Source organism: Sceloporus occidentalis, unplaced genomic scaffold (assembly GCF_023333645.1).
Source record: "Sceloporus occidentalis isolate IW3139 unplaced genomic scaffold, rSceOcc1.0.p SCAF_221, whole genome shotgun sequence".
NCBI classification, from domain to species: domain Eukaryota; kingdom Metazoa; phylum Chordata; class Lepidosauria; order Squamata; family Phrynosomatidae; genus Sceloporus; species Sceloporus occidentalis.
This window is the reverse complement of record NW_028317201.1, coordinates 173,153-196,922: the sequence shown is the minus strand read 5'-3', so window position 1 is coordinate 196,922 and position 23,770 is coordinate 173,153. Positions and strand designations below refer to the sequence as shown.

At 44.0% G+C, this 23,770-nt stretch overlaps 1 protein-coding gene across 1 annotated transcript; it reads right to left on the bottom strand.

Annotated features, from left to right (window-relative positions):
- Positions 1–879: 879 nt before the first annotated feature.
- Positions 880–23,058, bottom strand: LOC149277009 (V-set and transmembrane domain-containing protein 2-like protein). Its single transcript, XM_089503142.1, has 4 exons — positions 22,968–23,058; positions 10,849–11,018; positions 1,685–1,732; positions 880–1,152 (listed from the first exon to the last, which is right to left on the bottom strand). The coding sequence occupies exons 1-4, from the start codon at positions 23,056–23,058 to the stop codon at positions 880–882; spliced, it is 582 nt and encodes a 193-aa protein (XP_089359268.1).
- Between the last annotated feature and the right edge of the window lie 712 nt (positions 23,059–23,770).

Sequence of the window (23,770 nt, the reverse complement as noted above, 5' to 3'; positions counted from 1 at the left end):
TCCAGGATATTTTTTATATTACCATCTTAGACTTAGTTGAAGGATTAGTTTCAGAGCCCATCGCTACAGAAACGGAGGGCTTATGTTTCGAGGCATCAATAAACCTTTGAAGACCGAGGGGGTCTGCACACCTGCTGGCAGAAAAGGAGTTATATTATTGAACTGCCAGAAAAGTGCATGGGTACAAAAAGCATTTTCGACAGAGGGGTGCGCAATATATCACACAGGGCTAAATGGAATAAACATGCCGTAGATAGAGTTCTCTTACCGTTGATTATCACTTAAGGTGTTACACTGGTTTTGGGGTGACCCAATTCCTGTGTGGCAGAAACCTCTAAATCTTTGGGCAAGGAATCCACCTTAACCCTAAACTGACTTACACATTTTACTGATGCCTCACAATTACTACCTTGTTTCAACACCAAGCATACCGGATACTCAAAAATAAGCTAATAACGTAGCCAGGCTCTTCACTTCCCATACAGTGGTACACAACCCATAAGCAAGTTAGCCTAATTAACATGAGAAAATCCATACCAAGCGCACACAAGCCTCTGTAAGGTGAGCGTTTAACCCCCGTGACCAACGAGAGGTGGGATGAAAGAGAATGTGAACGATCTGTGTATAAATAAAAAAGGGTGCACACGCCGTGCCCCTTCAATAGTCCACATTAACAGCAGTCTACCAGGGCATCTCTTATGCTCTTCGACGTGGAAAAGGTTAACACACCTTCGAGAGTCTGTTAAAAGTCACAGAGCTTTATTCGCCAACCTATCAGAAGGTGGGAAGAGCCGAGGGGATGTTGAGGTGGGTAATGGGCAGATGCCTCTCATGCACTCCTGTACATCGATGGGACGGCGGATCCCCCACCCCGGCAGTCTACGGCTGGCATTGGTCACAGGGCACCGCCGAGCGCTTCTTCAGCTCCTTGCCTGGGAAGTGACGGTGAGTGCTTGTGTCCTGCATGCGGTGAGAGCCGGCGTTACGGCGGCCCAGTTCCCCTTCCACGCGCAGGAACGCCTTCACCCGGTGCTGCTTGCCCTTCCCTTCGCTGTAATCCAACACGCGGCACTCGTACGTCCCCTCGTCGGACATCTTCACGCTGGACAGGCGCAGCTTGTGGGAAATGTTACTGCCGAAAACTTTCACCACCTGCGTGGGAAGTAGAGGTTAGAACCTCGCAAGATTGATGTTAATGACAACATTAAGTGCAGAGGATTGCCACCTAGCTGAAGGTCTAAAAATGGTTTAACGCAAGCAATATCACGACCCTTTTCTCCTAGGAAAGAAAGATGACCTCATCAGTAAAACAAATATCTTAATATGGTGGAGTTTATTAACGTAGATCAGCCGCAGGGTTTGGCTTCTCTGAAATAAAATAACCTTTTACATTTAAACTAAATATCTGCAAATGTAACTGAACGGCGCCGCTCCACCTATGGTGCCTCATAAAAGATCACTAGATAAGTGCTTTAGGAGACCTTCAAGCCAAAGTCCCTGCTGTGATGGCGTGTGGACTTTCCAAATGAGGACCTCCTTGTACTAAGTCTATTCTTCATAATTCTGGGTTTCCCTAATAAATTAAAGGGTTCAACCACATCTCCTCGCCCCCCCCCCCCCACATACGTTATATATATACGGAGTACTTCCATGCCACCAGTAGAAAATGTTAGTTTTCACTCACACTTATCTTCGTGGCTCCTTTCTCAGGGGCCCCTGGAAGAGTCTTTAGCTGCAAAAAAGATAAGACTTATTAACAATGGGTCTAGTTGCAAGAATAAGCGATTATATACCCTCCGGCATGCCAACTACTTTAAACAACGCTCTGAGAACTCTTAGATAAATCCTTCCTGCTCTCCTGCGTGTGATCCCCTCCTTCCATGCGCTGCCTGTTCCTCGATTATCCCCCTTCTCTGCCATCCCCTGCATTATATCTTCCTCTCTCTTCTCCGTGATAATTAACCTTCACACTCGACCGCGTCTGGTTTAGTAATAGGTCACGCTCTTATGTCTCTCTATATGTTCTTGACTAACGGCGCACACCAGAATAATCTAGGGGTGGGAGAGGAGGCGGCCGTCGAAGCATAGGAGTAATTCAGCACGGCTTTATAGTCTGGTAACGGTGGCTGATGTCCAGAAACCCGGCTGCAGAATGTATTAGTTACCCCACTGATTCCCAACCTTTGTCTCTGTATAAGATGGAGACCGGTGAGCTCCAAGCTGAGACTCTTTCCAAATGCCGACACTCCAAGAGACCGTTGCAAAGTTTCTCACTAATGGTGGCGACGTCTGCGCCAATGGTCTTCACAAAAACCATGACTGATTTAAATCAACCGTATTCAAGCAGGGCCTTCGATTTTGGCAAACCAGCCAGTAAAGGTCCAGCTCAGACGCTTAGGTCTCTTTAAATCAAAGTGGGAAACACATACCTTTTCCAAAGGCTAAGGTCAGGGCAGACAGAGTTCAATAAAAAGTTTAAGTCAAAGCCAGGGACTGTTACATGGATAGGAGACGCGGAAAAGTCCCCAACGTCATAAAGATACTTGTCTACCGCTCTGCAGAAAGTGCCCCCCCCCCCAAAGTATTGAAGAGTACTCAGAATCCCAAAACATAACAGCCAAATGCGCAACAATAATAGTAATAATTAGATTAGGACTTTTCTACATTGTAAAAACTATAACCCGAGGACCAGAGCACCCAACCTGAAATACTATTTATCTCCAGATGATGTTTTACCCCCTTCCTTTTCACAAACCAGCTCAACTGCCTCTGAATTCTCCCACACCAACTCTGGTTAATCGCCGCACAGACTCTTTGGCTCATTAAAATCTCCTGCACGGTGTCCCTGTTAACTCCTCTCAAACCAGCAAACACAGAGAAACCAGTACGATATACGCTGGGTCGCATAATTAGTTTAACTGGTAACATGGATGGACAACCACCAATCCAAAAGTCAAGATGTAGTTGATGGAGACAAGAATCCAAGTTGGCAGGAGAGTAACAAACTCCTAAAGGGCCCCTCCTGCATGTTATGGCCATTGAGGAGTCTGAACCGGCCAATGGTGGAATCCAAAACTGGGCTTGACCACCTCGACTACAGCTTGTACGCCTCCACTATGGTCAAGCTGGGACTATCCAGTCCTGGAGTCTCCTGGAAGCTGAGTTGAGGGGCCTCTCCCCTGAGTTATACCCCTAACAGGTGGGGAACCATATCCAGGTACTGGTCACCCTATGAGGAGACCACCAAGTACCTATACAAACAGCGACAAAGAAAACTAATGGTGCAGTCCCACTTATAAAAATATTAATTGTACTGTCTTGCATGCTAAGCAGAAGAACTGTTATTTTAGTTTAGAGAAAGCTTTTTTAGTTCCTATGGCAACAGGCTATCAATGCCTGCTTTTATGTCACATAATTGTTTCCAGCAAAAAAAGAGAATATTTTACATTATAAATTAACCGAGCTAATGAAACATGGGGAAGGTTTTGGCATCCAGCAGTACAAGGAATAATCTTCCAAATGTGAGAGAAAGAGTGAAAGAGAGAGTGAGAGAATGAGAGAGTGAGTGAAGGGGTAACATGTTTTGGTGGGTCTTGATTCTGTAATCGTTGGAACTATACAGGGCAACACTTCAGGGGTAATTAAACCAACTGAACTGTGAACAATACAGTCAAGGGTGAAAAAACAGACTGACGGGACCACCATGTCCCTCCTTCCACTCGACGAATCGTCCCCACACCGGCTTCTGTGCACCAGCGCATGAACATCTTCAATACACGCGCATCAAGTCTGTCTTCAAAGCTCACAGCGACACCACGATCTGCCACGGAGTCAAAAGCAATGGATCCCACCCTGAGAAAAGCTAGATTCTTGAGACATTTTCTCTTTTGGAACCCAAATCCTCTGCCCTCTTTCCTCCCCTGATCCCCCTTTTTTTCTAGGAGCTTTGAACGTTTGGTTCTACAGCCCGTTTGATATGAGGTTTGTTAGTGGGCGAGTTCTCATTTAGGTGGAGAGTACTGACGACACTCAATCTGGAACATTGACGATATCCTTGCACCAACAGCACAAACATAAAGAGTCTTTATTGATCCATAAACAGACAGGACAGCGCGAGAACCAGGAAGACGGCAGAGTTCAACGCATTTCACGCCCAGTGGAGCTTAATCATAGACATCCCATCAAACACATCTGAGTTATCAAGGTGAACAGTCAGTCTAGTTGGCCATCGAGCCCTATTGAGTTTAAATTATCTTATTTTCCATCTTGTAAATGCATGGAGGGATTCAGTAGAACCCCCCTTGCCCCATTCGTTTACCCCCCATGCCCCATTCATCTGTCGAGCCAAGATCATTTATAATGCCTATGAGACGTTCCTTTCCACTTAAACATCTATATCCAGTCTGCATTTATAAAATATTATTAGAGCAAAATCCCACGAATCTATTCAATTTCTATCCCAAATTCACAGCCAGCTACGATTAGCACCGCGGCCAGTTTTACTTATTGCGCTTCACCAAAAACCCCAATTACTGTGAAATTAAAACAATATTTCATCCGCGGACCGATTCCCTGCTTTTCGCCAGTTTTCTCAGCCGCTACGTACAATTATAAGAGTCTATAAATTGCATACGATATTTTTCAAACACTGGGTGCAAGAAACATGATGTAATAAGTGGGACTGGTAAACGTAAAGTAAAAAAGATGATTAAAGCAATTTATTAATATGTTGCCTAGATAACACATACATCTATGTCCTCTTTAATAAGAGATGCTAATGTCTGAATGGGGTATTTAATAACCATCTTTTATTAAAACATATATGATATATATATATATCAGGGTATAATAATAATAATATATATTATAATATATATATATATATATATCAGGGTATAATAATAATATATATATATATATATATATATATATATATATCAGGGTATAATAATAATAATAATAATAATATATATATTATAATATATAACAATATATATATATATCAGGGTATAATAATAATAATAATAATAACAATATACAATTATATTATTATAACTGTATTGTTTTTATTTTAATGAACAGTATCCACATAAGTTGTATTTTTATTTTTTATTTATCTATTATTGTTCGCTTTTTCCCTAAGAAATCCGTAAGCAGGAAGCATCTACGGAATGAGAATTCTTTAGCAATTGAAAGTTCTTGGCTGAAACCCTCGAATGTCACACCTGAGGTGTAAAAGCAGAAGTTCGGGATTGTTACCGAGCGAGAGGCTGTTGACAGCTTCTCTGAGAAAATGTCATAAAAGGATCGGAGAACAGAGACTCATAAGCCGGGAGCAGCTGACAGATCTTCTTATAACAGCTCGGTTCCTGACCCTAGAACAGTTCGAGGAGAAGGCTGAGAAGGTGCTCATCAGAAGACCCTGGGTAATTGGCTGATCTTTCTACGGCGGCTAGGAATAAACCTATTATTCTAAATGTTACAAAAAATTGCTCATAGATTCCAGGTTTTCTTCCAAAGAAAAAGAAAATTGAAACAGCTGTCATCTGAGGTCAAGAACACATTCAAGATGTAGAGATGAGAGATTCCACAGTAGAATGCGGAAGGTCCCCTTTGATTCTTTTTTAAATCATTGGCCATTCGAAAAAAATAAACTTTAGTAGGAAACTAAGAGCGTCTGCAGAAGACAGGTGTGATGCTGACGCATTTCGCAGTAATCATCTTTTCTCATCACACCAACTCTGTAATATTGCGAGCGGTATTTAAAGACTGTTACAAATAAGCCTCATGCAGCAGCGTCGCTGGAATCTAGGTTTCAAAGACACAAACAGGTACCGTTCTAAGCGTGTAGTCAACACTATGGCTCATGCAACCCATGCCCATAAGTATATGTCCATAAAAGCAAAATGGGGGGGGGGGGTGTTACGGATGCTGCCACTTGCTGGGTGACACCAATCTAGATGCTGCATAAGATAGCTAACCGGCCCCTGGGGGGCAAATTGTAGGTATGCGTCTCATAGCTCTCGTTGTCTATGAGACAAAACCCTGAGACGGTGGGAAGGATATATTGTGCAGTAAGAAGGGGCTGTTAGCAGGTAAACCCAGCAAAGTATGTACGTGAGGGGCCCTGCGCATGGTCTGACTTTCTGCTGCTTAATGGAGCCGCGAGATGAAGCAGAGACTGAATTAATACTTAGAGGCTCGGATTACTCGCGGAAACTGGGATACTCAACCCGAGCCCGGCAGCGAGATCTTATCGTTATTAATATTATCCGCCGTGCCGTCTAACGCTCTGTAACCCGTTTCTGGTGAATGTACAATGAATATCCTGCTTTGGTGTCTTTTTTAGGCACGCATAACGTTACAAGTATTCTGGGGTCTCGTGGTGTCCAAACAGCATGAGGCTGGGGTCACGGAGCAGAGGAAACAAAAGGTTATTTTTCTACAAGAACCTTAGAAAAAGGTAAAAATCACATCATCGCTTAGACGCGGAAAACGAGAAGCTACTCATGAAGATATATTTGAATCTCTCTATGTGAGCGCCCATAGGTCCTTTCCTTTATCCTTCATCAGGCTTGAAGGGATGAAGACAGGCTTCTGCCATAGATGGGGCATCCCTCAGCAGCAAACGTCCGTATCCATAGTACGTCTATAAGTGAAGGTCATGTATTTCTTTACCATTAAGTTATCTGCAAAGATATTTGCTGATATGTATATCATCTTTGCATTTTTCGTACCATAGCAGTTCCAAATCTGACCACAAGGTGGCCGGGGAATAACTAGCGATATTCTTGGCTAGCATTTCTACTCTGTCTGGGTCATTTTTGTGGTCCCTCTACGGCCATTCCATCCAGACCTGTATGTTAGTAAGTGTGTTGTTATATATTTCGAAGAGATATTTCTATGCTGATATATTACTGATCCATTTCTCAGGACTAAGTGGCGCAGCCCAAGCAACGCGAATGTATTCCTGTAATATGCCAACGGAAAGAACAGACATGTTTTCTATGTCTCCTAAAACATGCATATTGAACGGGATGCCTAATTAATTAGCCTTGGCTCTGAATCAGTGATTGGTGATTAGCATTATTAGAAAATGAAAGGCTTTGCCAAATAATGAAACGCAATGATAACAACAAGCAGACAATAAGGTATTAAAGGTTCCAAGTTCTGAGATTCTTTCAGTTTGAGAACGTTTTTCACTACATTGGGTTACATTTGAGAAGTTGGGGTTATAATGGAGTATGGTGGAACGTCACAAACTAGCTTAGCTTCCTTGGTGTCACTCAAGACCTCCCAGGTAGACAACATTCATGACGGGGATACCATTAATACGAGAGGCTTCCACTGGCTCCTGAAACAATTATTTTCTAAAGAAGAGTCATAACTGATGTTTCTAATGGCGTATCTTGTAGACCACAGTCTCTGGGCAACCTCCTCCAGGACAGTGATTAGTGGCAAACGGGGGGAAAAAAAGGAGGGATCATTTTAGGAGAGGGCATGGTTTACTTGTACTGGTCAATATGGCAGCTTTACTCATCGTGGAACAGATAATTACTATAAGTGATAAGAAAAAGACCTCAACGATGAAAATGTAGCTGGCTGGTAGAAGAATGACTGTTGTCCTCTTACCTGCTGGGTCATTAATTAATATTCCCTGCACCTCTTGCCTCTACCGTGGATCTCCTCCAGAATGTAGGTGGCTTCGGGTTGCCCAGACCCCTTCTCCTCTCGATACCCTTCACCCCTTTTGAACACATCATACCCGTTACCTGTCTTCACTCAACCTTTCACCAGACACGTATCTTTATTATTATTATTATTATTATCCTTTATTTATATAGCGCCAACAGTTTACGCAGCGCTTAATACAATACATAAATTCAAGGGATATGACAAGACAAGAATTGACAGACTAAGACAAACCGATACATTTGGTGGAGAGAGCCCTGCTCGCAAGCTTACAATCTAGAGTATCTTCGGCTTGATGGAACCTTTGTGTTATTTAGACCCCTGACCGACGTATTCAACATACCAATTTTTTTATTCAGTGAGTTGTACTTTTTTCTTTTTGCACTCAAGCTTTGTTTTTTGAAGTTTTTATATCAAAAACATGTTAGTTTCGTGTAACTAGTAGGCAGTAATTTACCGATGGCGGCTTTTATTAATCCGTGTGCTGGTGGAACAGCCAGATCCACCTTCTCATCAACGACTTCCTTCCCCTAGACGAATTGGCCAAAAATCACACAGGCGCCCTTTCGACACGCCGATAATTATTGACTTTTATTCCCATACTCTCCACTGCTCCAAAATACCACTTTAGCCAAAGGGTGCCTGCGCTTCCAAAGCAGAATTGCTAAAGTTTCATTTCATTGCCAACATACAGCGAGAATGATATGCACTACTGTTCAAAAGTTTGGGGTCACTTAGAAATGTCCTTGTTTTTGAAAAGAAAAGAAGATTCTGTCGACTAAAATAACACAAGATGGATCAGAGATCCAGAGCAGACGGGGTTAATATTGTAAATGACTACTGTAGCTGGAAACCGCTGATTTTTAATGGAATCTTTTCATAGGCGTACAGAGGCCCTTTATCACTCCCATCACTCCTTTATCACTCCCATCACTCCTGTGTTCCAATGGCCCTTTATCACTCCCATCACTCCTGTGTTCCAATGGCCCTGTATCACTCCCATCACTCCTGTGTTCCAATGGCCCTGTATCACTCCCATCACTCCTGTGTTCCAACGGCACATTGTGTTCGCTGATCCAAGTTTAAGTTTAAAGGGATGATTGATCGTTTGAAAACCCTTTTGCAATTATTTTACAATGGGGAAATTTCCTTGTTTTCCCATGGAAACAGCTCAGTGACCCCAAAATTTGTGACCGTTAGTGTGTTTCAGCATCATTTTGTGAAATGCAGCTCGGCTTTACAAATGTTTATTCCGCATGTGTGTATTTAAGTGGCCGCTGAAAAGGTATCTGTTTCTACAAAAGCCACGGTGATCCATTTATGTAAGGATAACTAATTCCCACCGAAACATTCTATGAATATCCGGCTCGGTTTCTGGCCACCAGCCACATGGGATACAGACAGCTCGTGGATCAAATTGTAATTCACGGTTCCTGCGGGACGCGGACGCCTCCACCTCTGCATTTTGAAACGCAGCAAATCCCCCGCGGGGAATTACGCTCAAGAAATACACCCCCCCCCCCAGCCAGAAGCCGTCTTCTCCTTTGGGTCTTTAGTGAGTTATATGTGTTGTTTATGATAATTTTTTATTCCTTGGGGGGAAAATGGAATTGGATTCGGGAAGCCAGGCTGTCATTAACCCTTAGGACATGTATGAGAATACATGGAACTCGTTCAAGGAAAAGGGCGGACATTGGTGAGCGCTCCAAGTAATGACGCAGACTGTACATGCAAATGAGGAGGCATCTCGTATGCAAATTAGCGCACACCTATATCTTACCCTATTGTCATTTATGAATAAATACTGTATGTATTGTTTCCCTTCTATATGGGAATCTATAAATATATACTGAACGGTAATCTAAGTAAAGATCTCCCCCAACCCTTACAAAAGGAGACGGGAGCCAATCATCTCTCACCAAAAAGTAACTTAAAAAACGCGGAGATATTACTTTCAAATCTTCCAGTATTAAATTAGGTTTAAACGAGACAGAAAGGTTGCCACAACAGGGCCAACAACGGACAGACTAGACGGGCCGAACTCTATGCTTCTATGATGTCACTCTCAATGATGAAAGATCATTAATGTACAACACGATAAGGTTTCATGCACTCTACCCGTTATCTTTTTAGATTAAGGCAGTGTTGGGGGAAAAAAAGTATTGTCTGGGGTTTTTTTTTGCAGGAAAAAAAAGCCTCAAAATATATATATATATTGTCTTAACAATGGATGCTTCTCCTTTAAGGATGATGAATTTTAAGAACCCGAGGTGAGATTTCACGGAATGTGATTTTTTTCACAATAACATCTCCGCAATCCATTAAATCTGTTTACTTTGGTATCTTTTCCTGCTTGCTAAATTCGATCACGTTCACGGGCAAGGATTTTATATTTGCTCTTTGATAAATGCACGTTTCGCTAAGTCTTCTTAGCAAAAAACTGATAAATTTGGTTCCCAGGGGAATCGGGGAATAAGGAAGTACGGGGTAAGTTAGCATGTTCAGTACTGGGAGCCAACGTCTACTGATTCAATAACGGAGGCCAAAGAGCCTGACATCAGGACAACGGCAGACAGATATGAGAAGTTAGATCCACCAGATCTTGAAGGCTTCTGGAACTACATGTTGGCTTATATTGCATTAGCTACTGAGACAAAAAATAGAAGTTTCAGGAAAGGGCATGCAAACTGAGAACATTGAACCAAATCTTCTGGAGACCTGAGACTCTCAAACAGCCATGATGAAGACATACTTGGAACAGGGACGAAATCCCAATTTCAATGCAGTTATCGTAAAGAAACATCGTGATTTTTTTTTTTTTTATTAAGCTGAATGCAATAATGTAGCTGTCAAAAAATTATCTACTATGTCTACTCAACCAGTCTGTGTAACTGTCTTAAAGAGAAGCTTCTCATGGTCCAAATGCATGAACCTGGCTGTAAAAGTCCATAAATGTTGAGGCTAAATTCTAATTAGTGATTAAGAGACACTCGCAAGTTACAGCCTACGACCCCCAAAAATTAGTCCCTTGCTCTGTAATTCCTTTAAAACGTTTATTCTGTTAATTATATGTATGATAAGCTATCGGAGAAGTTTGCCTGATCTCTGCCTTCCAATGTACACATTGTGTTCTATCCTCTTGCCGATGGCACTCACCTGGCTGTCTGCCCACGTCTCTTTGTTTGCCCAGTCCCGGTGGGTGCGAATATACCACCACTGGATCTCCAGCGAGTAAGGGATGTCTCCGCTGCCACGGAAGGAGCACGCCATCTCCACATCTTCTCCAGGATGAGCGCTCACGTCTTGTGGCGTCTCTGTGAATAATGCTGAGAGAAAGGAGAGCGTTAGCTAAACTCTGAATGAACTCCATGTTTTACCGATTGCGCCATATGAGCTACATTGTTACTTCCGTGACTGCTGCATCTAAAACCCCTGCCTGTTATACCTCCTGTTACTCCGTACAACCAGTCTTCCTTCTACCCCCTCGTATAATTCCACCTATTGCCCTATCCAATACCCCCTTATAACTCCACCTATAACGCCATATATCTCCTCTCTGTTAATAAGGGTAGTTATATAGTTTATGCCCCTTATAACCTAAAGCCCAGTTGACTTCTCTACCCCCTCCCCAGTCCCAGATTTGTCTTTTTTTCCCCAATTCCTTCTGCTTTCCGACATCCCTTTCTCGTATACGATCTTCTCTTTTCCCTAAACTCCTGTGTTCCTCTCTTTCTCTCCAATCACCAATATGTCTCTCCTCTAGTCTCCTATAATCCTCCTTCTCTCCCCCCTGTCTCTGGCTCCTTAGCTGTAGTATTTAGTTTCCCTTCAAGGGCCGCAGAGCACCATCTGTCAACAGAACTGTAAAAAGCTGATACATGTAGAGGGGGGAAAGAGCCTGCAGCACGGGGGAAATGAGAGAGAAGACAGAGAGATGGAGAGAATGAAAAACAGAGAGAGGCGGGAATCATAGGAGAAAAAGGGAAAAGAGGGAGTGAGAGTGACGGACAGAATGTGAGAGTGACAGAAAGATGGATGTGTTCCTGCACCATGGAAGGGGGGAGAGGGACAGAGAGGGACGGATAAAAATAGAGAAACGGAAAAAGGGGTATCCAGCGGCAGCATGCGGGGAAGATGGAGAAAAAAGTGGGGGAGAGAGGTACAAAGTATGTTATTTACCTGCAGAAAGGGGGGGAAGGAGGCAGAACAACAGAGGGAGGAAGAAAACACAGCCCTCAAAGTCAACAGCTTGGGGAACGGAGGACGGTAGAAGGCAAGGGGGCAGCTGGGCACAGGGTGTATAGCTTTGGGAGTAATTGTAAGTAGACTTGGTGGACAGGGTAAGAAAAGTCGAGGAGGTGGTCTGTTACCCCTACTATATTACCTTACTCTTTATCTTGCCCGTACTCTCTGGGGGAACTTGCTAAGCGATGCACTACTTGTTGAAGAAACAGAATTTGACTGCAGATCGGCCCCATTCGGCCCCCCGTCTAGTCGCCTGTTTATGCTGCTGTAAAGACTTAAACCTTAATCAGTCGTTGGTCTCGTCTTAGATTCAGGAGCCTATCCAATGCATGTTTAAAATCCTTTACTGTATTAGCCTCTACCACTTCTGCTGGGAGGCTGTTCCACTTATCTTCTACACTGAAATGTACTACTTATTCACTGTGTAGAGACAATGTAGAGGCAGTACAGTGCCCAAGGGTGCGTGAAACCGCGAGTGAGAACAGATTTGGACAGTAACTTAAGAAGCGATAAGGAAAATAACAGAAAGGAGGAAAAGGAGAAATAGAGGTAGAAGCCATATGGAAGAAGGCAGTCAGCAGCAGTCCCTACGCATAGGTAACTGTTTAATTAATGAATTAACGGACTCATCAATTGCGCTCGCAACATGTTTCAGAACTCAGTCTGCCCACAGAGCTTGCAATCTATTTTAAACCCTCGGACTTACTCTATGGACCTAAGAAGAGGGACGCAGTGGCAAAAAAAAAAAAAAATATCTAAAGACGCAACTAAAGGTAGAAGACCGAAGAGAGAGAGGATTCTTCAGAGCAGGCTCCAGAATATTGGAAGAGACAGCAACGGAATTATATATCCAGGGAGATTCAGGGGAAAAAAACAATGTGACAGGAGAACAGACGCAGGAGCCGGCCGAGGCAGGAGCTTCACATGAGATTACTGGAAAAGGTCCTGCCAATAAGACAGGCAAAATTAGCAAGGTAAAAACATAGCAGAAATAGAGAGGAGGGGAGAAGAAAGAGAGAGAGAGACGGGGGAGAAGAGAGAGAGAGAGAGACGGGGGAGAAGAAAGAGAGAGAGAGACGGGGGAGAAGACGGGGGAGAAGACGGGAGAGAAGAGAGAGAGAGACGGGGGAGAAGAGAGAGAGAGAGAGAGAGAGACGGGGAGAAGAGAGAGAGAGAGAGAGACGGGGGAGAAGAGAGAGAGAGAGAGAGACGGGGGAGAAGAGAGAGAGAGAGAGAGACGGGGGAGAAGAGAGAGAGAGAGAGACGGGGGAGAAGAGAGAGAGAGAGAGACGGGGGAGAAGAGAGAGAGAGAGAGACGGGGGAGAAGAGAGAGAGACGGGGGAGAAGAGAGAGAGACGGGGGAGAAGAGAGAGAGAGAGAGACGGGGAAGAAGAGAGAGAGACGGGGAAGAAGAGAGAGAGACGGGGGAGAAGAGAGAGAGACGGGGGAGAAGAGAGAGAGAGAGAGACGGGGGAGAAGAGAGAGAGAGAGAGACGGGGGAGAAGAGAGAGAGAGAGAGAGAGACGGGGGAGAAGAGAGAGAGAGAGAGAGAGACGGGGGAGAAGAGAGAGAGAGAGAGAGAGACGGGGGAGAAGAGAGAGAGAGAGAGACGGGGGAGAAGAGAGAGAGACGGGGGAGAAGAGAGAGAGACGGGGGAGAAGAGAGAGAGAGAGAGACGGGGAAGAAGAGAGAGAGACGGGGAAGAAGAGAGAGAGACGGGGGAGAAGAGAGAGAGACGGGGGAGAAGAGAGAGAGAGAGAGACGGGGGAGAAGAGAGAGAGAGAGAGACGGGGGAGAAGAGAGAGAGAGAGAGAGAGACGGGGGAGAAGAGAGAGAGAGAGAGAGAGACGGGGGAGAAGAGAGAGAGAGAGAGAGAGACGGGGGAGAAGAGAGAGAGAGAGAGACGGGGGAGAAGAGAGAGAGAGAGAGACGGGGGAGAAGAGAGAGAGACGGGGGAGAAGAGAGAGAGACGGGGGAGAAGAGAGAGAGACGGGGAAGAAGAGAGAGAGACGGGGAAGAAGAGAGAGAGACGGGGAAGAAGAGAGAGAGACGGGGGAGAAGAGAGAGAGATGGGGGAGAAGAGAGAGAGAGAGAGAGACGGGGAGAAGAGAGAGAGACGGGGGAGAAGAGAGAGAGACGGGGGAGAAGAGAGACAGAGAGAGAGGGAGAGAGAATATGCAGAGAAAAAAAGATGTGAAAGAAGAAACAAAACAAAAGAAAATAAAAGAGAAATAACATAAGGGGGTGAAAGAGAATAATACGGTCTTTGGAGAATTGGGGATTGAGAACATTTCAATTACATACAATAGCAAACAGGCATCATACCATCGGGAGAGGGTCCTGGCAAGGGGGCCCCTGGCTACTGCCCCCCCCCCCGAATGTCCTGATTGAAAGATTTGGGACCAGCGTTTGCCCGAACGTTTTTTTGTGATCCTTAACGGGATTTCTGTGCGGCTCCTTGGTGAATGTAAACAGGACAGGGTTCGGATTGCACGCACTGGTTTCTATTGTAGGTAGCAGCCCTGGTGAGGATTCACTCGCTGGAGTGGGGAAGCACTCCATTATACATTATAGCAACTCCACTAAATAGTGAAAAAGCCAATCTATAATAAAATAAAAAAAGAAAGAGTGGAAGAGGGGTGAAGAAGTTCGGGTAAATAAAGAATACGGGAGATCTGGGCTCGGCGGCTCGGCAAAGGGGCAATCAGAAGCCTGGAAATGCCATTGAGCCGAGTAAATGAGCCGTGGGGGAGCTCAGAGCCGGCTGCCCATTAGACAGATTTGCTCTGCCACATGCGGGTCCTCAGTCACTGGTAACAAATTAACATGATCCTGGTATCCTCTCGCATTAACAAGTACCCACAGGCCTGGGCGCGCATGACAGGCAGCACACACGGCCATGGTGGAGAGGGGGGTCAGTGCCAGGGTGCGGGTAAGAGGGGGAACGAGGGTTGACAGGGGGGGGGAGGCAAGTAGTGCCTGCAGGGGTAGTTGGACGATTAAGGGGAGGAAATGATGACCAACAGGGGGGGTATTTAGAGTCAGATCGCTGCCGACAGAGGACTGGGTATAATGAGGGTCTCCCTGCGCTGTTCATTAGGAAAATCACCCTTGCCTGGATTAAGATCATCTCTGTCACCCCGCTTCCTCCCGCTGTGACCCCCGTGTTAGGCTTTTATCTATCAGCCACCTCTAATGAGACCCCCCAGCCAGTCTCCCCCCCCCCCTGCCCTCCACACCAGGCTACCGGCGTGAGATAAGCCACCCGACAGTACTCCGCAAACGAACCGGCGCGGGTTCATTAGGTTGCAGCGTCTCCTTAATAGCCTGCTAATTAATATTTAGCTGTCTAATTAGCTTGCAGCGCCCAGATGTGAGCCATTTATAGCGGCAACCTGGACGTGCCATGTCTGCTTAACCTGTTAGGTGCTGGTGGGCTCTGCGACCTGCTTGCAACATAATCTCCTCTCCTACATGCTGATGAATAGAAAGACTGACATATAGATTAGACAGACAGACATATGAACACATCCGAACAGCAGCACATTATCCAAGACAGTGATAAGAGAAAGAAAATGAAAGGTAGTGGCGACAGGGATGAGCTTCCCCGCAGAGGTATCCTCATCCGAAAAGTGAGAAAGAAGATGGTGCAGGGGAGAGGTTAAGCATGTAGTGCACTAGCGAGGCGTGGAGGACTGGCGCCCAACGGTGCGTTTATATACCTGTCCTCCGCTCCCATTACATCCTGACAGCCCCGTAGATTACCGGGTAATGCGAGCCCGAGGGGCAGGAGCCAAGACACGCTCCACAGGTTTTAGTGTCTGCGTGAGGGATTTATGGGGGGCTCAGACTGCCCCCCAGTGCTGGACGGACTAAAAGCTGCTTCATAAAGCTCATGGAATGAAGTTCTACTGCAGGGGGGGGGGTCTCATCCGGACTCACTTCATAGAAACTAGGATTCTGATTGTGAGCTCTATAGGCAAAGAGCTACTCTACTATCACATTTGGATCCAGACAGGTACCTCAACAGATCTAGCGAGATCACTCCAAACCATAGAACAGATGCCGGCGGATCGGGCCCATTGGACCCACCTAGTCTGACAGTTTTTCAGACCTTAATCAGTCCTTGGTCTTGTTCCATTTACTTATTGTGTTAAACTCTACCACTACTGATGGGAGGCTGCTCCACTTATCCACCACCCTCTCACTAAAACTTCCTTACATTACATCTAAGCCTCTGACCGTCATTTGGTTTGCTCTGTAACTACACTAGATTGCAAGCTCTTGTGAGCTCCTATTATATTAATATATATTAATATAACATAACTATCATATTCTCTTAGTAACTGTTCATGATATAACTGTTTGTAAACATCCCCCATTTGTTGCAGTCTACTAACACAATATTTTGCTTTAGAAAAATGCATAAATATTGCACAACAAACAACGAAAATCCTGCAATAAACACAAAAAATACCCATGAAATCTATGCTTAAAACCTATCCGGTTCCACAGATTTAATTGCAAGCTTCGGTGCCAACAAACACACGCTGCACAGAGCATGGCATCCATGCCATCCTTTCCGGTAGGACCCTGGCTACATCAATACACTAAGAGCCGTAAGGGTAACAGTTACCCTGCAATGTATAATCCTCCCCCCCAAAGCTGCGCAGGTACGGCCACTGCCCGGGGGTACGCAAACAAAGCTGAGCACCTGCTCTATACAGAGCCTCTAAGACCCCCATCCCAACCAGAGATGGAACATTTCTGGAAATTTTGAAGGCATGGGAAAAAAAAAACAAACGAAAATAAATGTTTTTTTCTGGAAAAATTGGAAATTTTCAGAAAAAATTAAAAGTAGTTTTACAAATTTAAAATTTGTTACACCGGGAACACGAAGTGCGGAGTATATAAAAAGTATGATGCCTGAAATAAAACTATTTTTTTGTTGAAAATGTAATATTATGTTAAGAATATTTTGACTCTACATGAGGACCGGTAACCCCCCCTCCCTTTCCTTAAAATGTTACAAAATAAATTAAGAAACCACAACCAAAAACAAAAGATCTCCTCCGATCCTCCTCCGCGGATTGGACGGGGAGAGCGATCACAATCGCCCAATCAGATTTGCGCCTTCGCACCGACCGCAAATGAAAAAGCGAAGTAGCCGGCATTATTTGTGCGTCTTTCATAAAGGTCTTCATGCGATAAAAGTTTGAATGTCATAAACTTATTATTTATTATCATAAAAGAAGATATTCCACGTTCCGTTTTCCCGAACAAAAATCCCCCAAAAATAGGTTTGGGAAAAAAAAAAAAAAAATTTCCCCCAATCTTTCAGTTTTTTCCCCCAATTTTTAAATGTTTTCCTCCCCATCTCTGACCCCAACCTGAGCTTTCCTCGCAGGACAGACCGGTAGAGGAGGGCGCGCGGAATGCTGATGGTTCTCGCACACGGCGTGTATACAGATGAACGGTAATTGGCGCGGCGCAGGCTGTGTACGGCGTCTGAAGGTGATCCTCTCGTTCTCGTTGTCTGTACACAGTAGCAGATTCGCGGCAATAAAATATTAATGGGGGATTTTGGAACGCGGAGCGACTGCCGCCCGCTGCCCCCCCCCCCCCGGCAGCGCCAGATCCCTCCGTAAAATAAAAGCAAACCCCACCGAGGGCCTGATTAACATGCTGGCGGCATTACAGAAACCCGTACGAGCATCTGATTATGAGTGCAGATCGCATGTAGATAGAGAAAAAGCCGCACTGCCTTATCCTTAACCCTTTCGCCGCCAGCGGTCTGCAACAGGCTGCCCGAGACAGTCATCTTTAACCAGAACGTCAATGTCATACCCAGCGCTGTCTGAGCCGGTCCTGATAATCTGCAGTCGGGGGGTCCCTGTGCATTACATACAAACCCAGCGCTGTCTGAGCCGGTCCTGATAATCTGTAGTTAAGAATTCGCCCGCAGTCTGTGTGTCACACTCACGCTTCCCTCTCATTCATCAAACCCCCTCTCAACATCACTTTACAAGTGGTTTTTATAGATGATAGCGTTGAGGGTCACAGTACGTGGAGGGGATAGAAAATGACCACTTTTTGTGGATAATTTGCGATGATTTGATGGTTTTGTTGGAGCCGAGCTTCCTACGTGGCACTAGAGGGTTAAGGTAACGGAAGATAAAGTATAGATAAAGGGTTTGATGGTCGGACTCAGAGTAATCTGTAGAATTCAATTAGTCGATACCCCCCCCCCCATTCTACCCTCTAAGGCAGACGCAGCAGCGTTGGGAAGACGGGCTCTGGGGTTTGTGTCATTTTATCACATTAGTGGGGAAATATTTCATCCAAAGGTAGGGGTCAATTCTCTAATAACGGACCTCAGGAAACAGTGGCCCCCACTGGCCCTGGAGAACAGAACCTAACACGCCATTTACTGCATTTACTGGTTTTAACTTCAAATTATTGACAGCAGATTGGGCTTTGAAGCGTGAAATATGTTTACTAAAGAGCGTTAAAGGGTCAAGAGATCAAAGGTTGGCAGCATCTACTCGACCTATCTTCCTCCGTCTTACACCCCTGGATAATTTGTGTCCACACCATTCTCACCACTCACCCTCCGCTCACACTCACATGTACCCCGGTCTAACTCTTCCAGTGTCTGCCAACCTACTCAATATCCACCGTCTTCTACGCGGTCCACGTCCTCAATCTTCACGGCCCCCTGCAACCCCTCTCCAAACTCTCATCCATCAAAGCGTTCCTCCAAAAGCCCACCAGATTTCCACCAGACCCCTTTACTCTCTTGACACTTCTCGCTGTCTCTTCAAACACCAAACACATCTCCAGTACTTTTCCCTTCGCTGCAACCATCTAAACTATCAACCAGCCCTCCTCAAAATACCAAAACGATCACACAAACTTCGCACTCCTAGACACCGTCACAACTCTCCTCCCCGCCAGCGCTCTCCACTAACTCCTTCTCAATTCTTTCCACTTTAAACACAACCATCTCTCTTTCTTTTGTCTCATCCGGCCCAGCTTCTCTTTCAACGGTCTCCATTCTGCCCCAACTCCTTCGTTTGACCTTTTCTTCTCACCAAATACTCAACAAAACTCCAAAGCTCCTGCAGTTCTTCCCTCTTCACCAACTTAATATTAGATCTTCATCTCGTCAGGAGACCTCTCTCTTCTCTTTCTCAACATGATAAGCCTTCTTCTAACACCCTCCCTGCTCCCCTCTTGACCTCTTTCTTCCAACACTTCCTTCTAAACCCCAACACCAAATTCCAATTCTTCCCCTCTCCATTCTCTTTCCCCTTTAACCAACGGCTCTCCTTCCTTCTGTAAATCTATCAGAGAACCCGTTTCATCTCACTGCTTGTCCTTCACAGTTTTACTCCTTACCCTATCTCTCCATCTCCCTTTCTTCTCTGCACCTCTCCCACTCTATCCATATTTCTTTGGAAATACCTCTCTCTCTCTCTCTCGCTTCATTTCTCTCTCTCTCTCTCTCGCTCTATCCATCATTGGAAATACCTCCCTTTGTCTCTCTCTTTCTCTCTCTCTCTCCTTAACTGTATAAATATGGAACGCACAGCCCAGCCCTCTCCACCACACTCATTTTTATTGCCAGCACAATTCTTGCAATTACACCCACCGAGACACTTGGCGCGTATTGCAATCCAGTGCAGCAACCCAGATAGACATCCAGCGCTCCAGGTAACACAACCACTCGAGTGCTTCCTACTAAACACAAATTAATATTTCATCTGCAAGCATCCTTGCCCACCACATTCTCTCTACCTCCCGATACCTACATAGACAGACAAAAACTCTAGCAAAGTGATAACAGTCTACAGTTTAGTTATTCAAGGCAACATTACAACGCTAGGTAGTTGTTGGTTATAGTAGTAGCATAGATCGGATCCCCTGCAGAGGCATTCTAGAGATGAATTATTTGGTTCTGTGTCAAAACCCTGTGCAATTTTTGATTGTGTAATCAAAGTACACAACATATAGCTCTGACACCAAACGTACCCACTCGGTAATAATCTATCTAACCTTTGACCTCCTGCGGGAGCGATTTGCTAAACGGTAGGCAGAATGGAGCACAGCAGGCCAAGCATCGTGGGGACTGAGGTTGCCAAACGGCTGCGAAGGAACCTGCTTGCTACCCCGGTATCCTTATAATATATAAAGAAGAAGATCGTTCACTACCCACCTCCACCCAAAGGACATACACTGCCTACACCCAGATTAACAAGACCTTACAAGATACATTACTTTACTGAGAGGGTAGTAGATAAATGGAACAGCCTCCCAGTTGAAGTGGTAGAGGTTTACACAGTGAAGGAATTTAAACATGCATGGGATAGGCATATGGCTCCTGAAACTAAGACGAGGCCAACGACCGACTGGATGGGCCAATCAGGACTTATCTGCCGTCTATGTTTGTGTTTCATAGAATAACATAACATTCAAAATATCAACATTTTTACAATAACAACAATAATAATAATAATAATAATAACACCCCCACAATTTCACTGCAGTGCTGAGATTAACAGATATCCCAACACCTCCCGGGCTCTATCTCACTCCGACATTAAAAGACGTAGCATTTTCTATAGCACCGAGCAATTAGCAGCCGTTCCAATGTCTATAACACTTAGACTTTAACAGCCAGAGCCATCTCTACCGCACTCCGCAATTAACAGACGTGCAAAACTCTATCACACGCCGCCGTTAACCGCCATCCAAAAATCTATCACGCTCGGCTAATAAAAGAGGCCCCCATCTCTACAATTAACAGGAATAGTCTCCGCCATTTTGCTTTACGGAGAGGGTGGTGGATATATGGAAGAGCTTCCCAGCAGATGCGGTGGGGGGGATTTAAACATGGGACAGGCATATGGCTCCTGAAACTAAGATGAGACCAAGGACTTATTAAGATCTGAGTCTCTAGAGCAGGCAAAATGAGCAGACTAGATGGGCTGAATGGGGCCGATCTCCCATCAATTCTGTGTTTCCTACCCAGCAACCAACAGATCCTCCGGGCGTCACGGCTAACAGATACTTATTACTAATCAGATACTTCTGCATGTTTCTGCGAGAAAACTAAGCCCAACAGTATGAAGAAATATCAATACGTGTCCAGAACTCAATTAGCGGAGGGGGGTGGCAGACATGCCAACTATCCTGATTCTTTTCACTAATTAAATGTATTTTAAAATAACGCAGCCAATCACAACACAGATAAGTATTATAAGTAGGGATGGACGTGTAAATATTTTTATTAAATACCAGTTTTAATCAAATATTTTGTTTCGCACATTACATTCGATATAGTGCGGGGGTAATACGGTATTCTAATTTCGGTTTAACCCACCAACATAATGAGCTCAAATACAATTATTTCGGGATTTATTGCAAAAATGTCTTAAAAGGCAATGAGGCATTCTAAACACATCAAAAAGAACACATAGTTTCTTTTCTAATTCTCTGTTGATCGATATACTTTTTCCCCCCCAAGCCCCCCCTTTAGCGACAAGACCATTTTAGCAACAAACGTTACCACGTCTGAACAAAAAATGACAATTCCTTATAAGCCATCTCACAATCCCTCATCCAAATAACCTTTCCCCCCCTATCCTTAGTGTCGTTATACTCCGGCAATGCCCCCCCCCCCCCGATCTTTATCATACAACTGATAAAAAAATTCTAATAATTAATAAAAATTTATAATATTTTCCAAAATGTTGCACATTCTCTATTAAAAATAAATTAAATCATAATTTTTTTTAAAAATCTTAACCTTAAGAAAAGAAAGACGACTTGTTGGTTTTAAAAAAAAAAAGAGAAAATAAAATATGCCACAATCCCAATTAGCAGGTATTTCAGTTATTACCATAATCTCTTATAATCCAACCTTTATTGTTAATTATTAATAAAAGTAATAATAGAATCTATATTAGGCACCTATAGGGATGGATAATCGAGTATTTATACTACGAATAACATATTCTTAATCACATATCCTATATAAAGACACCACAATCTTTATTGCACGTATTGTGATAACATATGCCCCAATTTTTATTACGAAAAAGACATGTCAGTCTTTGCCACATACCCAGAATTATTAGTATTTATTGATTGATTCATTTCTAAAGCGCCCTCATATTCCGCAGCGTTGTACAACGGATAACATGATTTTTAATCAATAATTATAATCAATATTCCAGTCTTTACCATTAAATATATTATAACATATGTCCTATATACCCTTATTGCAAAAAAGCACATAGAAAATGCCTATATATATATTAATATTTTATATGGGGGGTTTTTTATTAGAATATTACAATTCTGTCTCTGATAAAGGTTTAGAAAACTGTTTAAAAAATAAAATACAAAATAAAATATAATTATAACCTATGCTTAGCATACCAAAGGCTGCAAACCTCTTGATAAGTGTTGAATACCCCAATACCCCAGGAGGTATCTACTTGCTAAATACCCCCTTAAAAAATTTTTTACATAACTGAATCCTGGTTCTAACTATTTCTGATTTTTTTTTTTAAATTTTACATTGTTTTTTAGATTCTACCAAAAATAAAAACAAAATCCAGAAATGAGATATATCGACAACCCACAGCCTTCAACTAAAGACCCCCACAGTAAAAACTATAGGACTCCCACAGCATCAATACAGGGACCCCCCTACAATGCAAAATGTATAGTGCAAAGACCTACAGCAATCAAAGCGGGTCATTATATATTATACATTATACAGAACGCAAAAGGGCACCCCAAGATTAAATGACCACTACAGAGACCCCCAAAGCAAATTGCCCCTCATGCAATTAGTAAAAGCCCCCTTAAAATAATATTAAGCTTAAAATTCCAAGAACCCCCACAATGCATTATAAGGTAGGTCTTGAGGGCTCAAGCAACAGACGCCCGCTCCCCCACAACAGACACCCCACAAATAAGCCCCCCATAGTAAAATATAATACTGAGAGCTTTATTACCATCGGCAGCGCTGTGTTTATCCCCAGCACTCAACTGGATGTAGACCCCCAGGCAATGCAGGACCCCCAGGCTGAGACCCCAGGCTCCCATGGCTCTATAACCCGGGGGGCTCCGGCCGCTCTCCCCACTGCAGGATGCGCGCGGTGCGGAGGGATCTGAGAGTGATGCGGTTGAAGGCTGGCGGAAGGATACGACTCCGCAAAAAAAAAAAAAAAAAAAAAAGCATCAAAAAAAGGGAGAAAAAAAGAAATACTCTGTTTAAAGAGCAGCTGGGTCCTGTATCAAAGCCCTCGGAGTGAGGTGCAGAGTGTCAGCCAATCAGAGCACAGCAGCCTTCCCTCTCGTTGAATCTGGGTGTTATAACTCCTGTAGTGTTTTCATATGAATATTCTGCCTCCTGCCCCACCGGCACTGTGTGTGATTTATAAATAGATTGATCACCTGGGTGCTGAATGACATTAAAGACACACAAATGCTCTATATGAGCTCAATGTCACTCAATGTGCTTATTTTAGATTGTCAGCTCTTCAGTCCAGGGACAAATTCAGCTTTTAGACATTCACTGCTGGGTCACAGAGGGATCTATGGGCGTAAATATAGTACATGCAGCTTATGCATATACATACTGTCTATATTCTATGTATGTAGGATATTGTACATGTACAGTATATATATATATATATATATATATATATATATAATATTCACAGCACCTATATACTTGTATACCTGTTGCACATTAGGCAGGGAAGGTGATATTCCAGTGTGATGTGGGGGCTGCTTTTATTCCCTTCTTCATGAT